Source organism: Chenopodium quinoa, unplaced genomic scaffold (genome assembly GCF_001683475.1).
Source record: "Chenopodium quinoa cultivar QQ74 unplaced genomic scaffold, ASM168347v1, whole genome shotgun sequence".
NCBI lineage: Eukaryota > Viridiplantae > Streptophyta > Magnoliopsida > Caryophyllales > Amaranthaceae > Chenopodium > Chenopodium quinoa.
The window spans coordinates 36057-56171 of record NW_018744460.1 but is presented as its reverse complement, the minus strand read 5'-3'; the positions used below and the strand labels follow the sequence as shown (position 1 = coordinate 56171).

Below are 20115 nucleotides of genomic sequence, written 5' to 3'. Positions count from 1 at the left end.
TGAGGATAATTTTGCCAATTCGTATCTTCTGTCTGTTTATGCTGACTGACAGCCGAACCAACGCCATCTCCCTCACTTTTAACGATATCTGCCATTCAAAGGTCAATCCTACTCAGCCCGTTCTTCCTCTCTCTAACTCTCAATTAATCTCTCAGTTTTTAGTATTTTCTTCAATTAATACTAACCCTTTTCTTAATTTGAGGGATCAATTGCCAATTCTTTCTAATTCTCCAAAATTTTAAACTGGGTTTCTCGATAATTTATTGCTGATATAAGTTCCTTGTTCACGTACTCAAGTTATGTGATGTTCTGCCAAGATGATTGTTAACTCACATGAATTTGTCACCTTTTAAGAAAATTGGTAAGTAATACGAAGAACTTTATTATCACGGCCCCTTTTGTAAAACGGTCATAAATTATGGGAATGTTAATGAATTTATGTCAAATTTTGCGAAGAATGTACATGTTCAATTCAATACCATGTGGTGATGAATACGGAGTAATTTATTCACATTCCCGCGCTTACCAAGGGCCATAAGATATTTGCTGCGGAAAGATCAAAGCATTAAGTTTTATAACTTATATAATTTTGATAGTTTATGGGGTGCTAGATTTTATAATGCAGGTTTCTACAACTGAATTTGTGTTGTATTAGAATGCAATGTGTTAATTAGAATGCAAATGGATACCAATTCCTCAATTATACTAATTTGGGAATTTAAAGTAATTGTAAAAAATGTACGTAGTGACTAATGAATACGGGGTAGCATATATAATTCATTCATGATTTATGTTACCGGGACTCTTCATTTACCTCATTGGATCCTCGACACTTGACATGGGTCTGGACTCTGACATTTCATTTTATGCTAAAACCATGGAATTTGTTTAATTGTTATTTTGAAAGGAAACTTGAGAAACCTAGATAAAATAAGTCGTAACATGATATCAGCAGCATTTCTTCTGGCAAAAGCTGCACCGAAGGCAGGGCTAAGTACCCGGCGGTAAGCACTGGGCTTTACTGGCACTGCTGCAAGCCTGCAGACCATGTCAGGTAGCCCCTCAGACAGAGACAACGATCAATCCTTCGCCTCGTATCAAGGTTCGTGGGTGCAATGGTTAGTCCTATGCCCTTAGCTATGCTGATGAGAATGGCAAATGGGCAGTTGAGTAGATGGTTGAGTATAAGGGAGTAAGGATCCTTATCGATCCTATATCTCTAATGCATGTTATAAGGAAACATGGATTTTATTGATAGCAAGCTCAGGTCAGAAAATGTTTACATTATTCCTAACTCTAAAGGGCAATGTAGTTGTGGAGAAATATTATTGATTAATAGTTGCCGCTACTAAATCTAAAACAAATACTATGACTTCCTTTTAGCTAGTATCACTCAACTGTTACTGTAAATGAGATTTTCTGATTATTAGTTACATCGCGTCGGTTTTAAGCATGTTCAACTAGTAATGTACATGCCTTTGGTGACCATTTGAAGTTCAGATGGTTGTTAGGAATGATATAGATCATAATTTTCGATGTAGATGAATTTACAGTTTTACATATGATTGCAATGGTAGGATTATACCGTCTGTCTAAGATCTTGGTTTGTGTGATACATTTTATTGTGGCTTTTCCGTATTCCATGTATTGAATTGTTCTCCTTTTATCATACAGGGCTAGCAAGTTGACCGCCATGTGAGGAAGGTTGGAGGGTGCCCAAGACTTAATTGCCACCAGTCAGACAGTCTCAGCATTCCTGTTAACGCTCAAGACGGAAAAAGACTTTAGGATATGTTGTTTGTTGTCCATGGCATTGACAGTACTGGCCTCATTACCATTGTCACAGGTTTTTTCTTCAATTTCACATGTATATATTTTAACTTTGCTTGTGCTAATGTATATTTTTATACATATGTATAAATCGATTTTCTAATATACTTTGTATTCACATAATTTACTATAAAAATATGTTCGATTCTACTTTATTTTCTTTTCTGTTTTGAATAATGCATTAAATTCAGAAACATTTTTTAGGTAAAGCACATGGATGCTGCAAGAATTGAAACTATTGTGGATAAGTTCACAAAATTGGAGTAATGGTGTTATAGTATGGGGTTTCTCTTATGATAACTATTAAGTTGCAGGAGCAAACTGCGGCCTTAATTGCTGAAACGACGCAAGTTCTGCATCATTTGGTCTTCATGTTATGGAGTTAAATTTGAGCCCAATGGTGTCAGTCAGAAATTTTGCATCAGACAATTACTCTAATCATCCCCTGAATCCTCTAATGTAAGAAGATTACATATGTTTAAATGTTTTCCATGTTTATTATAATTACTCTGTGCTTGCAACTACTAGAATCTTCAACAAATATATCATTGCTACAATTCTGCCGAGAATAACTGCATCAGATAAAATCATTGATCGTGCAATTCGTGCTTATTTTTTATGGAATCTCCTGTTATTGTATATTCTTCTTTCTAGCTTTACACAATATCTTTTATCAAAGATTACTTGTAATATATGATTTTATCTTGGCTTCCAATTATGCAATGCAATACTTAAATCCATTCAACCTTTACGGTCCATTTGGAAAGCATCAATTAGTGACTTCATGTGTGATCATGTATTACAATTTCTTTGGCAATGCAAACATTTTCATAAGTATGTTGAAGATCTTGCCACTAATAATGAGGTGGTAACTAAAGAGGGAAGGATTGTTAATGTTTCTTTAGTATGTCATCGATTTAAAAGCTTAAAAAATCCATTTTGATAGACTCAATTATCCATCAAGTAACATGTTAATGTCTTCATGATCCCTTGGAAAAATTAATGAGTTAAAGGTGCCTTTAATTCTGGTTTGTTGGTTTATTTTCATTGCTTTGAGTAGAAATTTGTTTAAATATGGACAGGTATTTTTCATATGCTAAGCAAACTTGACCTCAAAGATGCTCCACGAGCAAGCTCGAGATGTCACTCCGGTGTGGATTGGATATTGCAAGATTTCAGCATGGATTTGATATAGTTATACTCTGGTGAGTGGTGATCAATTATATTAATTTTTTATTGGTTTACATACAATTTGTGTGATATTACTTTTGTGTAATAAAATTCCGTAATAAAGAAGCTTGAAATGGCTACTGCTGACCTGTTAGAGCTGACAAGAGGTAATGAATTATTGGGAGGGGTGATCTTATCTGATTGTTTATTCAAAAGTGCTTTGATATAAATGACTTAGTTATAGTAAAAAAAAAAAAATGTATGAACAATAGTACCACCATTATATATAGTTGGAAGAGTTGAACTCTATTCAGGTTACTACAATTATAATCAAGAGATAATCAAAATGTGGTTTTTTGGAAGAAAAAAATCATCTAGATTTTCTGGATCCTCAACAGCAGAGGAAGTTACTCATGGAATTGATGGTACCGGCCTTACTGCCATTGTCACAGGTTCATTCTACAACATATGTTTTGACAGGCAAACTGTTACCTTACCTGTGTTTGACACAATAATTTAACTCAGCCGATCAATTTAATTAACTATGTCTTGCAGGGGCATCAAGTGGGCTGGGTGTTGAAACAACGCGTGTTCTTGCTTTACGTGGTGTTCATGTTATGATGGCTATTAGGAATATTGCTAGTGGAAGAGATATTAGGGCTAAAATACTTGATGAAGTTCCAAGTGCTAAAAATGATATAATGGAGTTAGATTTGAGTTCAATGGCATCTGTTAGAAAATTCGCATCAGATTATAAGTCCTCTAATTACCCCCTCAACATTATTTTTTGTAAGAACTTTGGCATATGTTTCCTTGTTTAGTACAGTTCTCTTTTCTTTTGCCTTGTCATTGCTATGTGCACGCTTAAAGTTTGTTAAAGAGACTACTGCAGCAATCTATTGATTTTCTGGTTATTCTTAGAAACAATGCAGGAATTTTTGGCACCCCTTTTACTCTCTCTGAAGACAACATAGAACTACAATTCGCAACAAATCACTTGGGTGAGTCTTGCTGTTAGTCAGTTTTAACACAAAAGATTAATGGTATTTCTTACTCGTAGATTATACAAAACAGACATTTCTCAGATAATTAACCATCTGCAGTATATACATCATTATACTCCTCGATTCCCATGATTCTAAACATAATTAACCATCTGCAGGTCATTTTCTTCTGGTACATTTGCTGTTGGACACTATGAAAAACACTGCACTGGAAAGTGGTAAAGAGGGGAGGATTGTTAATGTTTCATCCAAAGCTCATGATTACCCAACTCGTGTAGGAATTCATTTTGATACACTCAACGATTCAAAAGGGTAATATATACATTAATTTCTTATGGATTTTGTAAGGTGCATGTAATAATGCTTGTTTTCTGGTTCTAAGCCTATGAATATGAGAAATTTGAGGACAAACAAACATACTCTTTCATTTGTCAAATGTAATTGTTTCGTGTTATTGGACATTAATCATCAAGGATATCTATTGCAATAGCTCTTAATGATGGAATCTCCGGTTCATCTGTGCAGGCTTGCTTAACAATTTTTTTATGTGCAGGTATTTCGGCCCTTTAGCATATTGCCAATCAAAGCTCGCCAACAATTTGCATGCTAATGAGCTAGCTAGACGTTTCAAGGTAGTCCTTCCATGACAATAATCATATATGAATCACGCATTCATCCCTTCTTACCTGCAGTTTGTTTTCAGATATGATGTATCTGTAATTATTCAGACACTAATTTCTAATTCATTATTCAGAATGACTGGGTTCAGATAACTGCTAATTCTCTTCATCCTGGAATAATATATACAAATATTTTCCGCTATAACAGCTTTTTTGATGGTATGTCTTGCTTTTCTTTTGGAAGTATGATAAGTAGCTTAATTAACTTTTTGAACAGGTATTTTTCGTAGGCTTTGCAAATATTTCTTCAAAGATGTACATCAAGTAAGTTACCTTAAACCACAGATTAAATTCGCCGGTCACCACAATTACAAAAAAAATTGTATGTGATTCAATTATATTCATATATATATTGATGCATGATGATCTTAACTCATTATAGGGAGCAGCAACAACATGTTATGTGGCTTTGAATCCAGAAATAGAAGGCGTAAGTGGTTAGTATTTCTCGGACTGTAAACTAGCCAAGCCTTCAAAGCTATCACAAGATGTCACTTTGGCGCAGCAGTTGTGGGACTTCAGCATGGATTTGATCAAATAATGTGTTACGGATCATCCAACTTAAACTGTGTTTGGACGATTTAGGTTGTCCAAGTTTTTTTTTTTTTTTTTGGGTGCACTCATGGGATTAAGGCTTTGATTGAGAAAGATAAGGCCAAAGAACTTAGGTTGTACTCCGTATTTGATCAGCAAGAAACAACTGGTTTGTAATAAGGGCAAGCCCAAATCACTTAGTATATTGTATTCAATTGTGAAAAAATCATTCTTTACTAATGAAAAAACGTGGTATTTTCCTTTTGTTTTTACAAATGTGTCACAACTCACAAGTGAAAGTGCAAAATGTACTCATCAAAGAAAAGAAAGTGCATGCAAAATGTAAGTTAAGCAAGTATTTATTAAAAAAAAAAGTATTAATTGTATTTTTCCTCAAAAAAAAAAAATAATAACAAAAAAAGCATTAATTGTATTTTCTCTATTCCCCTCAAAAAATTGTATATTATCTATAATTCAAAAAAATAAAAATAAATAAAAAATATTACCCTCATTACTCCTACCATATGTCCCCACCCCCACTAAGTCATTTCCTCATCCTCCTTAATTTTAGTAGCTCTCAATTACTCACATAACCCATCCCTAATTACTCCATATACTATTCTCTTTCCTCCCTCTTTATTTCTTGTCTGACATCAACCTGCATCTTCTTCTTTAACAAAATAAACCCTTGCTTTTCCACTTTTATGGATTTCGTTAGCTTAAATTAAAGCTTGCCCTTTTCTTTTATACACTCTAAATTAAAACATATTAATTTTTTCCTGTTATTTCAAACCCAAATTCGATGTATTCCTCTGTTAGATCTAAACATATGATTGAAGCCTTTGGTGAAGATGTTTGGCTTGATACAGAGTTTCAAAGAGCTATAGCCTGGGATTCCGAATCACAATTCAATCCTGTTGAAGATACTCCTTCAGATCTACGCTATTCAACTGGTTCTCCAAAAAATTATCCCGATTTATCAATTTTGTGTAGGTCGTTAGTACTTCGTAACCGTAATAATTGGGTGGGCGGGTGGTGAATTAGTTTGGAAGAACGTGGGTGGGTGGTGAATTAATAAACTAATCAAGCTATCACTATCATGCTTTTTATGACACAAACCCACTAGCAACCCTTTCCATTTCCCTTGCCTTGGGTTCTGAATCTACAGGAAGCGACTCGAACTTTCGGGAATGGAGGTAGTACTTTATTGATGAGCCTTAGAAACAAATGACAATGATCGATACAGTTGGAAGTTGGTACATTAGAAACAAGTTATTGATGAGCTCAGTACAAGCAAATATAAGCTGAAACAAGCAGAGTAACATAGCCTATTTAATTAATAATATCAATAATAACCGAAGGCATAATAATAATCAAAATGAGGTTTTTTGGAAGAAAGAATTCATCTAGATTCTCCGGGTCTTCAACAGCTGAAGAAGTTACACATGGAATCGATGGTTCCGGCCTTACTGCCATTGTCACAGGTCCATTTTTCAATTCATGTTTTGACAGGCAAATTATTAGTTTACTCGTGTGTTTGATACGAACTAATCGATTTAACTATGTGTCTTGTACGTATGTAGGAGCATCAAGTGGCTTGGGTGCTGAAACATCGCGTGTTCTTGCCTTACGTGGTGTTCATGTTATCATGGCAATTAGGAATGTTGCTAATGGAAAAGAAATCAGGGCTAAAATACTTAATGAAGTTCCGAATGCTAAAATTGATATAATGGAGTTGGATTTGAGCTCAATGGCATCTGTAAGAAAATTCGCATCAGATTACAAGTCCTCTAATAATCCCTTAAACATCATAATGTAAGAACTTTGGTGTCATGAAACATACACTACTCCTTAAGTTTTGTTGAATACATTATTGATTTTTCGGTTATTTCTTAGAAACAATGCAGGAGTGTGTGCACCCCCTATTTCTCTCTCCGAAGACAACATAGAACTGCAATTCGCGACAAATCACTTGGGTGAATGTTCTTTCAGCTATCAGTCCTTTAGTTTAAAGATTCAGGGCGTTTCTTAGACACTAAATCTCTGTTATTCACTATGAGAAACGTTTTTGTTTCTCACAGTGGCAGTTTTGTAAATAAAATGTACCACCGTGACTAAAGTGGTACAATCTTATCATCCATTTCGTAAATAAAATGTACCACCTTAACTAAAGTGGTACATTTTATTTACGAAACTGCCACTGTGAGAAACAAAAACATTTTTTTACAGTGAGTAATGGGGGCGCCCTCTTAGTTTATAACAAGTTCTTATTATATTATAATCTGCAGGTCATTTCCTTCTAACACATCTTTTGTTGGACACTATGAAAAACACTGCACTAGAAAGTGGTAAGAAGGGGAGGATTGTTATTGTTTCTTCTATAGCTCATCGATACGCAATTCGTGGAGGAATTTGTTTTGATAGGCTAAACAATTCACCAGGGTAATACATCAATTTCTTACATAAATGCTACTTTGCTGGTTTTTTTTAATCCTTCTAATCTTTCACTTGCCAAAAGTTATTGTTTTCGTGCTATCGGACATTGTCGAGGATTGCAATATCTCATAGACTCATACTGATGGAACCTTCATCAATCGGCTCATCTGTATATAGGCTTAATAATTGTTAATATGCAGGTATTTTGGTAGTTTCTTTGCATATTTCCAATCAAAACTCGCCAACAATTTGCATGCTAATGAGCTAGCAAGACGTTTCAAGGTAGTCCTTAAACCATTGGCCCCTTATTACTGGCAATTTTCTAATTTATTCGTAGTTATTTTAATTCTAATTTGATAAACAGAATGACAAGGTTCAGATAACTGCTAATTCTCTTCATCCTGGAGCAATATATACAAATATTTTCCGATACAAAAGCTTTTTAAACGGTAAGTTTTTCTTTCCTATGCGAAGTAGGATAGCTTAACTCGATCGTGTACATTCTACTTAAGATGGTTTTAAAAATACATGCTTAAACTGAACAGGCATTTTTCGTATGGTTAGCAACTTTATCTTCAAAGATGTACATCAAGTAAGTTACCTTAAACCAAAAACCAAGATCATGATCACCATACTTAGCTTACAAAAATAAAAGCGCGATTATTTTATGTTCATATCGATCTCCTAATGATGATCTAAAATTAATATAGGGAGCAGCAACAACATGTTATGTGGCTGTGCATCCAGAAGTGGAAGGCATAAGTGGTGAATATTTCAGCGACTGTAAAATAGCCAAGCCTTCAAAGTTATCTCAAGATATCAATTTGGCGCGGAAGTTGTGGGACTTTAGCATGGATTTGATCAAATAATAATGTGTGTTATGATCTTATGGATCACCCAACTTAATTAAACAGTTGAACTGTGGCTCGACCTATATGGTTATTATTTTGGAGGCTGTCCCGATCCATCACTTTGATAAATAAAATATGTAAATAATTGTGGGTATACATTTATTTACTTATTTGCCCTCATTAATGTTGATTATTTTTTTTTTTAACTCTTATTAAAAATATTTCTCTATATATTTTTATTCATTAATGTTGTCAACAACTAAATTTGTTACGAGTACATTTTTTTTACGGCAAGAAAAAATATTACTTCCTTTGTTCTTTTATTATTATTATTATTATTATTATTATTATTATTATTATTATTATTGCACCATTAGTTATTTTATGCTTGCCAATGCATTACTTTGCCTATTAATATCTTTAATTATACTTTTACAAGAATTATAAAAAAAATTGATACTTAAAATGTAGATTTTAAGACGAATCTAATTAGATATCACATGACTATATTTTTTCTTACGGATAAATCACAAAAAATGGTCAATAAACATTATGTGAATAGTGTAATAGTCTTTATGGTGAGAGTGAGGGATAGCTAAGTGGTTAGAGCTTCCCTCCCGATTCCAAGAGTTCCTTGGATCGATTCTCACCCCGCCTATGTGGCTTTCTAAACACCCAAAAAAAATAAGTCCTTACGGTGCAATAATAATAAAAACACGGAGGAAGTATCATTAATGAATAGCCATATGGCATTTATAATAATAGTATTGATTTGTACACCACAAATTTAAAGAAAATAACATAACTTTTACTATCAAAATCATAACTAGTTTGCATATTTGTTACATAAGATCAAATCAAAAGAGTTATCCGGACATGACTAGCTATGACGATAAGCCGCTAGTCACCCTATATCTATATAAGAACCAAAAAAATTAAATTAAATGAAGATAATAATGATAGAGCACGCGTCATACAATTAGAACAATTGGAAGTTGGCACCAAGGAAACAACATATGGTGGTCTAGGAGGACCCCGCTTATTTTTTTGGTTAGATTGTCATTACATGATGAGGACGGCATTCTAATTGTTCCACTAAAACTTAAACTTCATCTGTTCCACAAATACTGCAACAAAGATGAAATTACGCATCTCAAAACACATTTTATATGTTAAATATATATAATTATATAATAATAAAAATTATAAAAAAAATTGATATTCTGAAAGTATTTGACGAGATAAATCTAACAAAACCCCACACGTATATAATTTGTGGTCAAACAAGCATGATGAATAGTGCAAAAGTCCAGTTGTTGTAATATTACTAGAACGGAAGAAGTATAATACCTTTGGATCTTCAGTGGTACTATCTATTTATAAATTTAGTACCATTAAGGCATAAATACATTTATAGTACCATTACATGCATATATGATACCACTAAATATTCAGTGGTATTATTTGATTATCCGGTAATACTACTCTAAATTCAGAATATGTATATATTCATACATGTGTAATTTTTAAATGTCCCTTATTATGCACCAACAATTACAATGCTATCCTCCCTTTGAAATGCCTCGTGGTTTAGTCGGGCTAACTTATCATTGAATTAATTACCGGAGTACTGCGTAGTTAAATAAACATTATTAAAGATAATAATTATGGTGGTCTATTTATTATTCTTGCTGTCTCCTGCATTTTAGTTGTCAAAGTATTCAAATTTTTTTTTTTTTTTTTTTTTTTTTTTTTTTTTTTTTTGGTGCAATCAAAGTATTCAATTTGAGATGACTGAAAATAGTACTCCCAAGTCCCAACTTAAAGATAAATAATTAGATACGTTTGTCAATTTGAGCGTTTCCCTTTGTTAATTGATAACATTTTAATTATTTTATAGATTAAAATAACTTGTTATTTTCACAAATAAATTTTTCCTCATACATAACTACTTCCAATACAACGATCATCATATTTCAAAACATTTACCTACTCTCAAAGTAACTAATTATTTACAATATTGATCTTGAAAGAGTTTGTATTGGTACCCTTTCATAAAGTTTAACAACTTTAGCGGATATTGATTTAAGCCCTATTCACTTCACCTTATTTTGTTGAACTTAACTTATTTTTGCTAAACTAAAATTATATTGTTGATTAGTTTTTTTGTTTTTTTGTTTTTTTTTTTTTTTTTTTTTTTGTTTTTATAATTTTAAAGTGAACTGAAGAGAAACTTAATAATAATTAAGTCCACTCTATTTTTCTATAAAAAAAATAAATAAGAATAAAATAAAATAAATAATTATCTTGTCTCTAGTGGTCTAATTGGGCTAACTTATGGTTGAATAAATTATAGTTAAATATACATTAAATGCAGTAATACGTACAAGCAACAACTCAATCATGAAGATGGAAAAGTGAGATTCCAACCCAGTAGGGGCACTTCTCCTCACAAACCCCCCCCCCCCACCAAAAAAAAAAAAAAAAAAAAAAAAAAAAAAAAAAAAAAAAAACCTCAATCAATGGAGGGTAGTCTATTTATTATTCATGCTATCCCATTTTAGTTGTCAAAGACGTGAGATATTCCAAAATAGTTAATACTAGTAATTCGTAAGAAACTACCAAAACATTTAATGTATATATAAACTCAATTTATATTGATCAAATTTAATTTAAAAGGTGGGAACATCACAATAATTGTTGTACTCTTATTTTTAAGAGCTTCCTCAGCATTTATACATTGCAAGCTAGAACTCAAGAGAAACAGTCAATAGTGTAATCAAAATGTGGTTTTTTGGAAGAAAAAATTCATCTGGGTTTTCTGCGTCTTCATCAGCAAAAGAAGTTACACATGGAATTGATGGTACCGGCCTCACTGCCATTGTGTTAGAATCCAACCTCTTTGTTATGTATTCTTCTTTATTTTCCTTATATTTTCCTTATGTAATGTCTCTTTAGTCTTTCTTTTTATTTTTCTAGACCCTAGGGAGAATTATTGTGTTACTGTCATTTCAACGTTCACTTGTAATTCTCTACTAATGCAATATAAAGCTCTTTAGGGAGCGAATGGTTATTCAATCAAAGCTCTCTACCCCGTTGTTATTGCTTTAAGACTTGTGTGTTGTTTAAGCCTTTATAGATATTGTGCTTGCCTTGTTTTAAAGCATCCCCCACCAAACCAAGAGACCCTAGAGACGTCCTCATTTTCGTCGGTTCCGCTTGTGCCCGCTTCGAAGTATCGGCCGTCACAAGCCCCGACTCCGCACTCGTTGTTCTCGTGCGCCCTCTTGAGACACCGTAGGTCCGTGTTGCTGTGTGCTCACGAACCTCCTTGCTTTAGGCTTGCGCCCTTGTCGCCAAAAGACGAGAGCGCGCCGCACGATCTGGTGTTGAATCACTCGGACCGTGACAGTTTGGTATCAGAGCCAAGTTTGCCGTAGAGATGGCAGAAGAAGGAGAGATGCATGAATACACATTCGAGGAAAGACTTGCTTGGCTTGAAGGCAAGTCCGAACAGTGGGCTATGCTTGAAGAAAGGCTGCCCAAACTCGAGGATATTGTAATAAAACAAGCCGACCAAATAGAGAGGCTTGCCGCTACTGTGGATGGGTTAACAGAGCAACTTAACTTCGTGCAAGGCGTCGCTGATGAAGCACATGATAAATGTGCAACCTTAATGCGTGCCCAGAGAGGGCTCGGGGGAAGTGGAGGTGCCAAGATAAAACCTCCCAAGCCACGGACCTTCAATGGCACGAGAGATTCAAAAGAAGTCGATAATTTCATTTTCGACATGGAGCAATACTTTCGGGTCTGTCAGTTGGAGAATGAGTTAAAAGTTGATACCGCCACTATGTATTTGGTGGATGATGCAAAGCTTTGGTGGCGCACCAAGTACACCGACATCCAAGCTAAGAGGACGTCAGTGGATACTTGGGAGGATCTGAAGAAAGAGCTGATGGCCCAATTTTATCCCGAGAATACCGAGTTTGTTGCTCGCACCAAGCTCGCTGCTTTGCAGCATAAGGGTTCCATCCGGGAGTATGTCAAAGAGTTTTCAGCGTGCATGTTGGAGATCCACAATATGTCCGAGGAAGATCGCCTATTCAACTTTGTGCGTGGTCTTAAGGAATGGGCCCAAAGAGAAATTTGGCGCCAAAAGATTGATACTTTATCGGGAGCCATCGCTGCAGCCGAAAGGTTGATGGACTACTCCTCAGAGAAAGGACAAGGTTTGAAGAAAGGGAATAGCGGGCCGACACCGAACCCTCCTAGGAACTCCGGACATGGCTCGCAACTGAGCTCCAACAACTCGAACAATAGATACAATAGGAGTGGGGGAGAAGACTCTCGGAAAAGTGGAGCTTCTTCCTTCTCTAGTAGAGGAAGCACCCCTAGTTCATCTTCGACAGCCAGGCCATTGACGTGTATCCTTTGCAGAGGACCGCACAAGTGGTTTGAATGTCGACACAAGGGAGAAATTGACAATCTCCAAAAGAAACTGTCCTCCATGTCCTTAGAAAACCCCGAGGGTGAAGAAGCCGATGAGGTAGTACCTAGTGAAGGAGAACATTCCAGACTGGGGGCCATTCGCATGATGTGCGCTATGGGAAGAGAAGGCTCTGAGGGCCAACCCAAAAACTCTGGATTGATGTATGTGAATGCGTTGGTAAACGGAAAGGAAACTCGTGCCATGGTGGATACCGGTGCTACCCACAACTTCATTTCAGAAAAGGAGGCAAAAAGACTTGGGTTGAAGCTCCTACCAGAAGGAGGCAGTATGAAAGCGGTGAATTCAGTTGCCAAACCGATCCACGGCGTTGCCAAGAAAGTAACAATGAAGCTGGGAGATTGGAGCGGACAGGTGGACTTTACCGTTGCGCCAATGGACGACTTCAGCTTGGTGCTCGGCATGGACTTCTTACACTTTAGTAAGGCAGTCCCGATGCCTTATCTTAGATCTATTCTGGTGCCCGGACAGCAACCATGTCTCCTCCGAACCTGCGATTCGGGAAAAGGGCCGAAAGGGCCCCTCCTTTCAGCAATGCAATTGGAGAAGGGGTTGAAGAGGAACGAGCCCACGTTCCTAGCAACACTTTCCACGAAGGAAGATGAAGCAAGTGGAGACTTTCCGCCTGTAGTTGCCGAGCTACTATCAGAGTTCCAGGATCTCCTCCCGAAAGACCTACCAAAAGTTCTCCCACCTAGAAGGACAGTGGACCATGAGATTGAGCTGGTTCCAGGGGCGAAACCCCCAGCACGAAGCCCTTATCGCATGGCCCCCCCAGAATTGGCTGAACTCCGGAAACAATTGGAGGACTTGCTTGAGGCAGGCTTCATCCGCCCATCAAAGGCTCCTTATGGGGCTCCTGTGCTTTTTCAGAAAAAACAAGATGGAAGTCTTCGATTGTGTATCGACTACCGAGCATTAAATAAGGTTACGGTGCGCAATCACTACCCTATCCCTTTGGTGGCGGATTTGTTCGATCAGTTAGGGGATGCAGTGTACTTTACAAAGCTAGACTTGAAGTCTGGCTATCACCAAGTTCGTATCGCCGAAGGAGATGAACCAAAAACTGCTTGTGTGACGAGATACGGGGCATACGAATGGCTAGTCATGCCCTTCGGCTTGACGAATGCACCTGCTACGTTCTGTACTCTGATGAACCAAGTATTTCGAGAGTACTTAGACAAGTTTGTGGTCGTGTACCTCGATGACATCGTTGTCTACAGCAAGACTTTGGAGGAGCACCTCGTGCACCTAAGATTGGTCTTCGAGAAGCTGAGAGAACATCACCTTTTTGTGAAACGAGAAAAGTGTGCCTTTGCGCAGGAAGAAGTCGGATTTCTTGGACACTTTGTGGGGAAGGGTCGATTGAGGATGGACCCAAAGAAGATATGTGCTGTTCGCGATTGGCGGGATCCCAAGAACCCCTCTGAGCTGCGATCCTTTCTAGGACTGGCGAACTATTATAGAAGATTCATTAAGGGATACTCAGAGATCGCAAGTCCCCTCACCGACCTATTGAGGAAAGATTGTCGTTGGGAATGGTCAGGGCCCCAGAAGGAAGCTTTCCAGAAGTTGAAAGAAGCAATGGTGAAGGAGCCGGTCCTTGCCCTTCCAGACATCACCAAACCATTCGTGGTCGAGACGGATGCTTCGGATTTTGCTTTAGGAGGAGTGCTCCTCCAAGAAGGACATCCTATTGCATTCGAAAGTAGGAAGCTGAATAATGCGGAGAGAAGGTATGCGGCACAAGAAAAGGAGCTACTAGCCATTGTGCACTGCCTAAGAGGATGGAGGCACTACTTGTTGGGGTCAAAGTTTACCGTCCGCACAGACAACACCGCGGCGAGTCACTTTCTCACCCAACCCAAGCTGACAGGAAAACAAGCTCGGTGGCAGGAGGACTTAGCTGAGTTCGACGTGGAGTTCACCTATAGAACGGGATCCAGCAATAGAGTTGCCGATGCCCTGAGTAGGCGGGCCGATCTTGCTGCGATGTACAAGTTAGCGCCAATGACGGCAAGCAGCATTGCCACATCCGTTAGAGATCAAGTTCGTGCTTATCTCCCAGATGATCCGATGACAAAAACCATAACAAGGATGATTGAAGAAGGGAAGACTAGACGCTTTTGGTTGGAAGATGGCCTCATCTTCACCAAAGGTACAAAGCTGTTCATCCCCAAAGCAGGGGGATTGAGGAAAATGTTGTTGAAGGAATGCCATGATACGCTGTGGGCGGGACATCCAGGTTGGCAGAGAACCCTCAGTCTACTCGCGATGGGGTACTACTGGCCAGGAATGAAGGAAGATGTGATAAGCTACACCAAAACCTGCCTTGTGTGCCAGCAAGACAAGGTTGACAGATAGAAGCCCGGAGGCCTCCTTGAACCTCTTCCTGTACCAACTCGACCGTGGGAGAGTGTGTCGATGGACTTCATTAGTGGCCTCCCGAAGGTTGGCCAGTTCTCTTCTATCATGGTGGTGATAGACAGGTTCTCAAAATACGCAACGTTTGTACCCTTGCAGAAGGCTTGCGGAGCAGAAGAAACGGCATCTCTCTTCTTTAAGCATATTGTGAAGTACTGGGGATTGCCAAAGAGCATAGTAAGCGACAGGGATACCAGATTCACGAGCATATTCTGGTCTGAGCTATTCCAAATGATGGGGTCTGACCTCAACATGTCGTCAAGCCACCACCCTCAATCTGATGGGCAGACAGAGAGATTCAATGGGCTTCTCGAGGAATACTTACGTCACTTTGTGAGCGCCAACCAGAGAGATTGGGTGAGACTCTTGGACGTCGCACAACTTTGCTTCAACGCTCAAAGGAGTTCTTCTTCCAACAAAAGCCCCTTTGAGTTGGTCATGGGTCAACAACCTCTCCTCCCGCACACAGTGGCTGACTGGGAGGGCGGTAGGAGTGCTCAGGCTCGAGATTTTACAAGAGAGTGGAAGCAAAACACCGACATTGCAAAAGCCTACCTAGAGCGAGCATCGCGCCGGATGAAGAAATGGGCTGATCAAAACAGAAGGCCAGTTGATTTTGCTATTGGGGACATGGTGATGGTGAAGGTCTTACCAGAACAGCTGAAGTTTCTCAGAGGGAGAGATCGTCGCCTCATTCGGAAATATGAAGGCCCCATCCGCATCACTAAACGGATTGGGAAGAACGCATACAAGGTAGAACCGCCTGCGTGGATGAGGATTCACCCCGTCTTCCACGTTAGTCGTCTAAAACCCTACCATCCAGATCCCGACGACAGCAACCGCAACGTCAGCTACCGCGCCAACATCAGAACCAGGGCAAGAGCCACCCCTACAACAGAAGACTGAAGCTGCTAAGATCTTAGTGTAGATTTTGTAAGTCGACGAGGACGTCGACGAATTAAGTGGGGGAGGATGTTAGAATCCAACCTCTTTGTTATGTATTCTTCTTTATTTTCCTTATATTTTCCTTATGTAATGTCTCTTTAGTCTTTCTTTTTATTTTTCTAGACCCTAGGGAGAATTATTGTGTTACTGTCATTTCAACGTTCACTTGTAATTCTCTACTAATGCAATATAAAGCTCTTTAGGGAGCGAATGGTTATTCAATCAAAGCTCTCTACCCCGTTGTTATTGCTTTAAGACTTGTGTGTTGTTTAAGCCTTTATAGATATTGTGCTTGCCTTGTTTTAAAGCATCCCCCACCAAACCAAGAGACCCTAGAGACGTCCTCATTTTCGTCGGTTCCGCTTGTGCCCGCTTCGAAGTATCGGCCGTCACAAGCCCCGACTCCGCACTCGTTGTTCTCGTGCGCCCTCTTGAGACACCGTAGGTCCGTGTTGCTGTGTGCTCACGAACCTCCTTGCTTTAGGCTTGCGCCCTTGTCGCCAAAAGACGAGAGCGCGCCGCACGATCTGGTGTTGAATCACTCGGACCGTGACACATTGTCACAGGTCATTTTTACTCTTGTGAATAATAAAAACTTAATAAGTAGTATTGATTTATTAAACAAAGGGTGTTTCAAAACAATTATGAAAAACTTCTTGTACTCAGCACAACTTTTAACTCCGTTATTTATCGATTGATCCACGATCTGCAGGAGCATCGAGTGGCATTGGTGCTGAAACATCACGAATTCTTGCTTTACGCGGTGTTCATGTTATCATGTTAGATAAGAATATGGCTGCTGGAACAAAGGTTAGGAATAAAATACTCGAAAAAACTCCGAGTGCTAAGGTTGATATTGTGGAGTTGGATTTGAGCTCAATGGCATCTATTAGAAACTTTGCATCAGAATTTAAGTCTCTTAATCAACCCTTGAACATTCTCATGTAAGAAAGTTTAATTTGCATCTTTTTTTTCTATTTCCCTTGAGTCTTAGATTCTTATGCAATGTAGTATAACTGCTTGTATATTTTCACTTTGTTACCTAGAAATAATGCAGGAGTGTTCGGCTGCCCTTTTACTCTCTCCCAAGACAACATAGAACTACAATTCGCGGTAAATTACTTGGGTGAGCAATCTTGCTAAATACAAATTAAAGGAGCATATATGTAGATTCTAGGTGCATCCATTGCTTTCTCTCCTCTTCCGTCTCTGTTTAGTCCCACATTAAGAATCAAAAAAAATTGCAACCTACATTTTGTAGACTAATTATACTTGCACCTCAACTTCCATGATTTAATTATTATCATCTGCAGGTCATTTTCTGCTAACACATCTGCTGTTGGACACCATGAAAAACACGGTACTAGAAAGTGGTATACAGGGAAGGATTGTTAATGTTTCATCAATATTTCATCTATTCACATATCGTAAAGGAATCCTTTTTTATGAACTCAATGATCCATCAAGGTAACACATTACTTGCTTCTAGACTACGTGCCCTTTGGTTAATTAATGTGTTATAGGTGTATAAATGAAATGATTCTAATGTACTCTTATGACTTTTGACTACCACATTTTTTTTAAAATGGATGGTTGAGATTATTTGTTTTTTGATTTATTTTTAATTAGTAACTTTAATAAAAAAAATAATTTTTTAATTATTTTGAATATATTTTTATCTTCTAGAAATTATTTTTTAACATTTTTGAAATTTTGGAAATAAAAAATATATATATAATAATTAAAACATGATATTTAATTAAAATTATTAATTCAAAATAAATCAAAAAACAAATAATCTCAACCATCTATTTTAAAAAATTGTTGTAGTCAAAAGTCATAAGACTACATTAGAATTTTCAGTATAAATGATCATGGATTTCTTATTGCAAATTTGCAAGAAGATTACATATATAGGCCGGGAACCATAGATTTTAATCTTATGTACATACAAAGTATTTATTACTAAGAGCTGTATCTTTGATTGCACTCATCCACTATATATGCAGGTACTCTAGATGTGCTGCATATGGTCAATCAAAACTTGCTAAAATCCTGCATGTCAGAGAGCTAGCAAAACAACTTAAGGTAACGCGTTCAATAATGTTATTTCGTGACAAATAATCCATCATGTACACACTAATCAGAAATTAGCCTCTCTGATTCTGCAGCTTTCAAAATACAACTACGATTATTCTGATGAAAATCCTTTTGTTGATCAGGATGATGGGGTTAATATAATAGCTAATGCAGTTCATCCTGGATATGTTTATACCAAAATAGTCAAAAGTAACAGATTAGTAGATGGTACACGTCACTTTTTATTGCAAATTGTTGTATATCTGATCTATTATCTTGCCTTAGCCTACTCTTGTTTATGTTTTACAAAATTTTTTTGGACGGAATTATGGTTTAATTGTGCATTGCTTGGATGCAACAGCTGTTAACACACTTTCGAGACCTATTAATTATTTTCTCACTAAAGATATTCCACAAGTAAGTGTCGTGAAACACAGCACACATGATCAAACTTGCAATGTTTACTCTTTCGCTTCTTCTGATGATAAACTCGTTCGTTGCAGGGAGCAGCGACGACATGTTACGTGGCTTTGCATCCACAAGTAAAAGGCATAAGTGGTGAATATTTCAATGACTGTGATTTAGCCAAGCCTTCTAAGCTAGCTCAGGATAACACCTTGGCTAGGAAATTGTGGGAGTTCAGCATGGAGTTGGTCAAATAATGTGTCAAAACATAATTATTAATGTGTTGGTTCTTGATGTTTAAAATAAATGTAATGCGTAATATTATGTAAAGCAACATTAAAACTCAATGATAAATAATTATACCATCTCCGTTCAAGTTATTTGCAACAATTAGACATTTTCTACTCACACTTTATATCAAATCATTGCAAATAATATGAAACTGGGGTGGCATGTATTGTGTATATAATAATACAAGTTAGCGTACTGCTTTGCAAAATAGTACTTGTACTCTCCTTTTTTTTCTATACTGGTTTAGATATTTTATTTTATTTTTGAACAAAATCAATTCATTAATAAAAATCAACCGACATTTACAAATGATTCTAAATTAATAAATACATAAATTAGAATCAAATAAAGGTTTCCTTCACCAAAGCTACGATCGTTGAAAAGATCTTGCAATGTGGTACATCCCCTACACACAAATCGCTGAAAAATGCAGCCTTTTCGGAGAGACGGTCCAACGATTTGTTGTAACCGTAAGGATGATTATTATATGATTCGCTTGAACACATTTGAGAATTCGACAACCGTTGCGATCCCGAACAATATTTACCAATGAGCTGACAATAGGGCTAGAGCTGTCAATTCAGGTAAACAGGTCAGGTTAGTGTGGATTAGGTCAACTCGGGTTGGGTTAATGTCGTAACCTATGCGGGTCGGGTTCGGGTTGAGTCATGCTTGAGTTGGGTCACGACGAGTCATACATCTTATCGAGTTTAGGTTGGGTCAATAACAAGTCGGTTACATTCGGGTCAGGTGAATAATAGATCGGGTTTAATTCGGGTTTTAAAGGGTTAAAACAAGTTAGGGTCATTCTCGGGTTCGAGTCGGGTTCGATTCAAGTCAATAATTTGTGAGTTATAATCAGGTCAGGTCATTATCGGGTTCGTGTCGGGTTCGGTTCAAGTCAATAATTTGCGGATTATAGTCAGGTCGGGTCATTTCCAATTCTGATCATGTTCGGG

At 37.4% G+C, this 20115-nt stretch overlaps 3 protein-coding genes across 3 annotated transcripts; all 3 read left to right on the top strand.

The window, feature by feature from the left end:
• Positions 1 to 3346: 3346 nt before the first annotated feature.
• On the top strand, positions 3347 to 5942 carry LOC110697032 (short-chain dehydrogenase TIC 32, chloroplastic-like). Its single transcript, XM_021874363.1, has 8 exons — positions 3347 to 3452; positions 3556 to 3787; positions 3922 to 4001; positions 4163 to 4316; positions 4558 to 4636; positions 4759 to 4843; positions 4902 to 4948; positions 5067 to 5942. Exons 1-8 carry the CDS (start codon positions 3347 to 3349, stop codon positions 5124 to 5126), a joined length of 843 nt encoding a protein of 280 aa, XP_021730055.1. The 3' UTR covers positions 5127 to 5942.
• Positions 5943 to 6439: 497 nt separating this feature from the next.
• On the top strand, positions 6440 to 8685 carry LOC110697030 (short-chain dehydrogenase TIC 32, chloroplastic-like). The gene is made up of 8 exons (XM_021874362.1): positions 6440 to 6702; positions 6802 to 7033; positions 7115 to 7194; positions 7507 to 7660; positions 7855 to 7936; positions 8019 to 8103; positions 8200 to 8246; positions 8365 to 8685. Exons 1-8 carry the CDS (start codon positions 6597 to 6599, stop codon positions 8521 to 8523), a joined length of 945 nt encoding a protein of 314 aa, XP_021730054.1. The 5' UTR covers positions 6440 to 6596; the 3' UTR covers positions 8524 to 8685.
• A 2399-nt stretch (positions 8686 to 11084) lies between these two features.
• Positions 11085 to 19364, top strand: LOC110697029 (short-chain dehydrogenase TIC 32, chloroplastic-like). The gene is made up of 9 exons (XM_021874361.1): positions 11085 to 11385; positions 16938 to 16947; positions 17094 to 17325; positions 17428 to 17507; positions 17695 to 17848; positions 18391 to 18469; positions 18604 to 18688; positions 18822 to 18877; positions 18964 to 19364. Exons 1-9 carry the CDS (start codon positions 11290 to 11292, stop codon positions 19120 to 19122), a joined length of 951 nt encoding a protein of 316 aa, XP_021730053.1. The 5' UTR covers positions 11085 to 11289; the 3' UTR covers positions 19123 to 19364.
• The last annotated feature ends 751 nt before the right edge of the window (positions 19365 to 20115 follow it).

Coding starts and splice junctions, on each gene's coding strand:
- LOC110697032 (XM_021874363.1), top strand. CDS start 3,347: ATGTGGTTTTTTGGAAGAAAAAAATCATCTAGATTTTCTGGATCCTCA. Junction 4,637..4,758: donor AGCTAGCTAGACGTTTCAAG/GTAGTCCTTCCA, acceptor TTCATTATTCAG/AATGACTGGGTTCAGATAAC. Junction 4,949..5,066: donor TCTTCAAAGATGTACATCAA/GTAAGTTACCTT, acceptor AACTCATTATAG/GGAGCAGCAACAACATGTTA.
- LOC110697030 (XM_021874362.1), top strand. CDS start 6,597: ATGAGGTTTTTTGGAAGAAAGAATTCATCTAGATTCTCCGGGTCTTCA. Junction 6,703..6,801: donor CCTTACTGCCATTGTCACAG/GTCCATTTTTCA, acceptor GTACGTATGTAG/GAGCATCAAGTGGCTTGGGT. Junction 8,104..8,199: donor ATACAAAAGCTTTTTAAACG/GTAAGTTTTTCT, acceptor TAAACTGAACAG/GCATTTTTCGTATGGTTAGC.
- LOC110697029 (XM_021874361.1), top strand. CDS start 11,290: ATGTGGTTTTTTGGAAGAAAAAATTCATCTGGGTTTTCTGCGTCTTCA. Junction 17,849..18,390: donor GAACTCAATGATCCATCAAG/GTAACACATTAC, acceptor CTATATATGCAG/GTACTCTAGATGTGCTGCAT. Junction 18,470..18,603: donor AGCTAGCAAAACAACTTAAG/GTAACGCGTTCA, acceptor TTTGTTGATCAG/GATGATGGGGTTAATATAAT.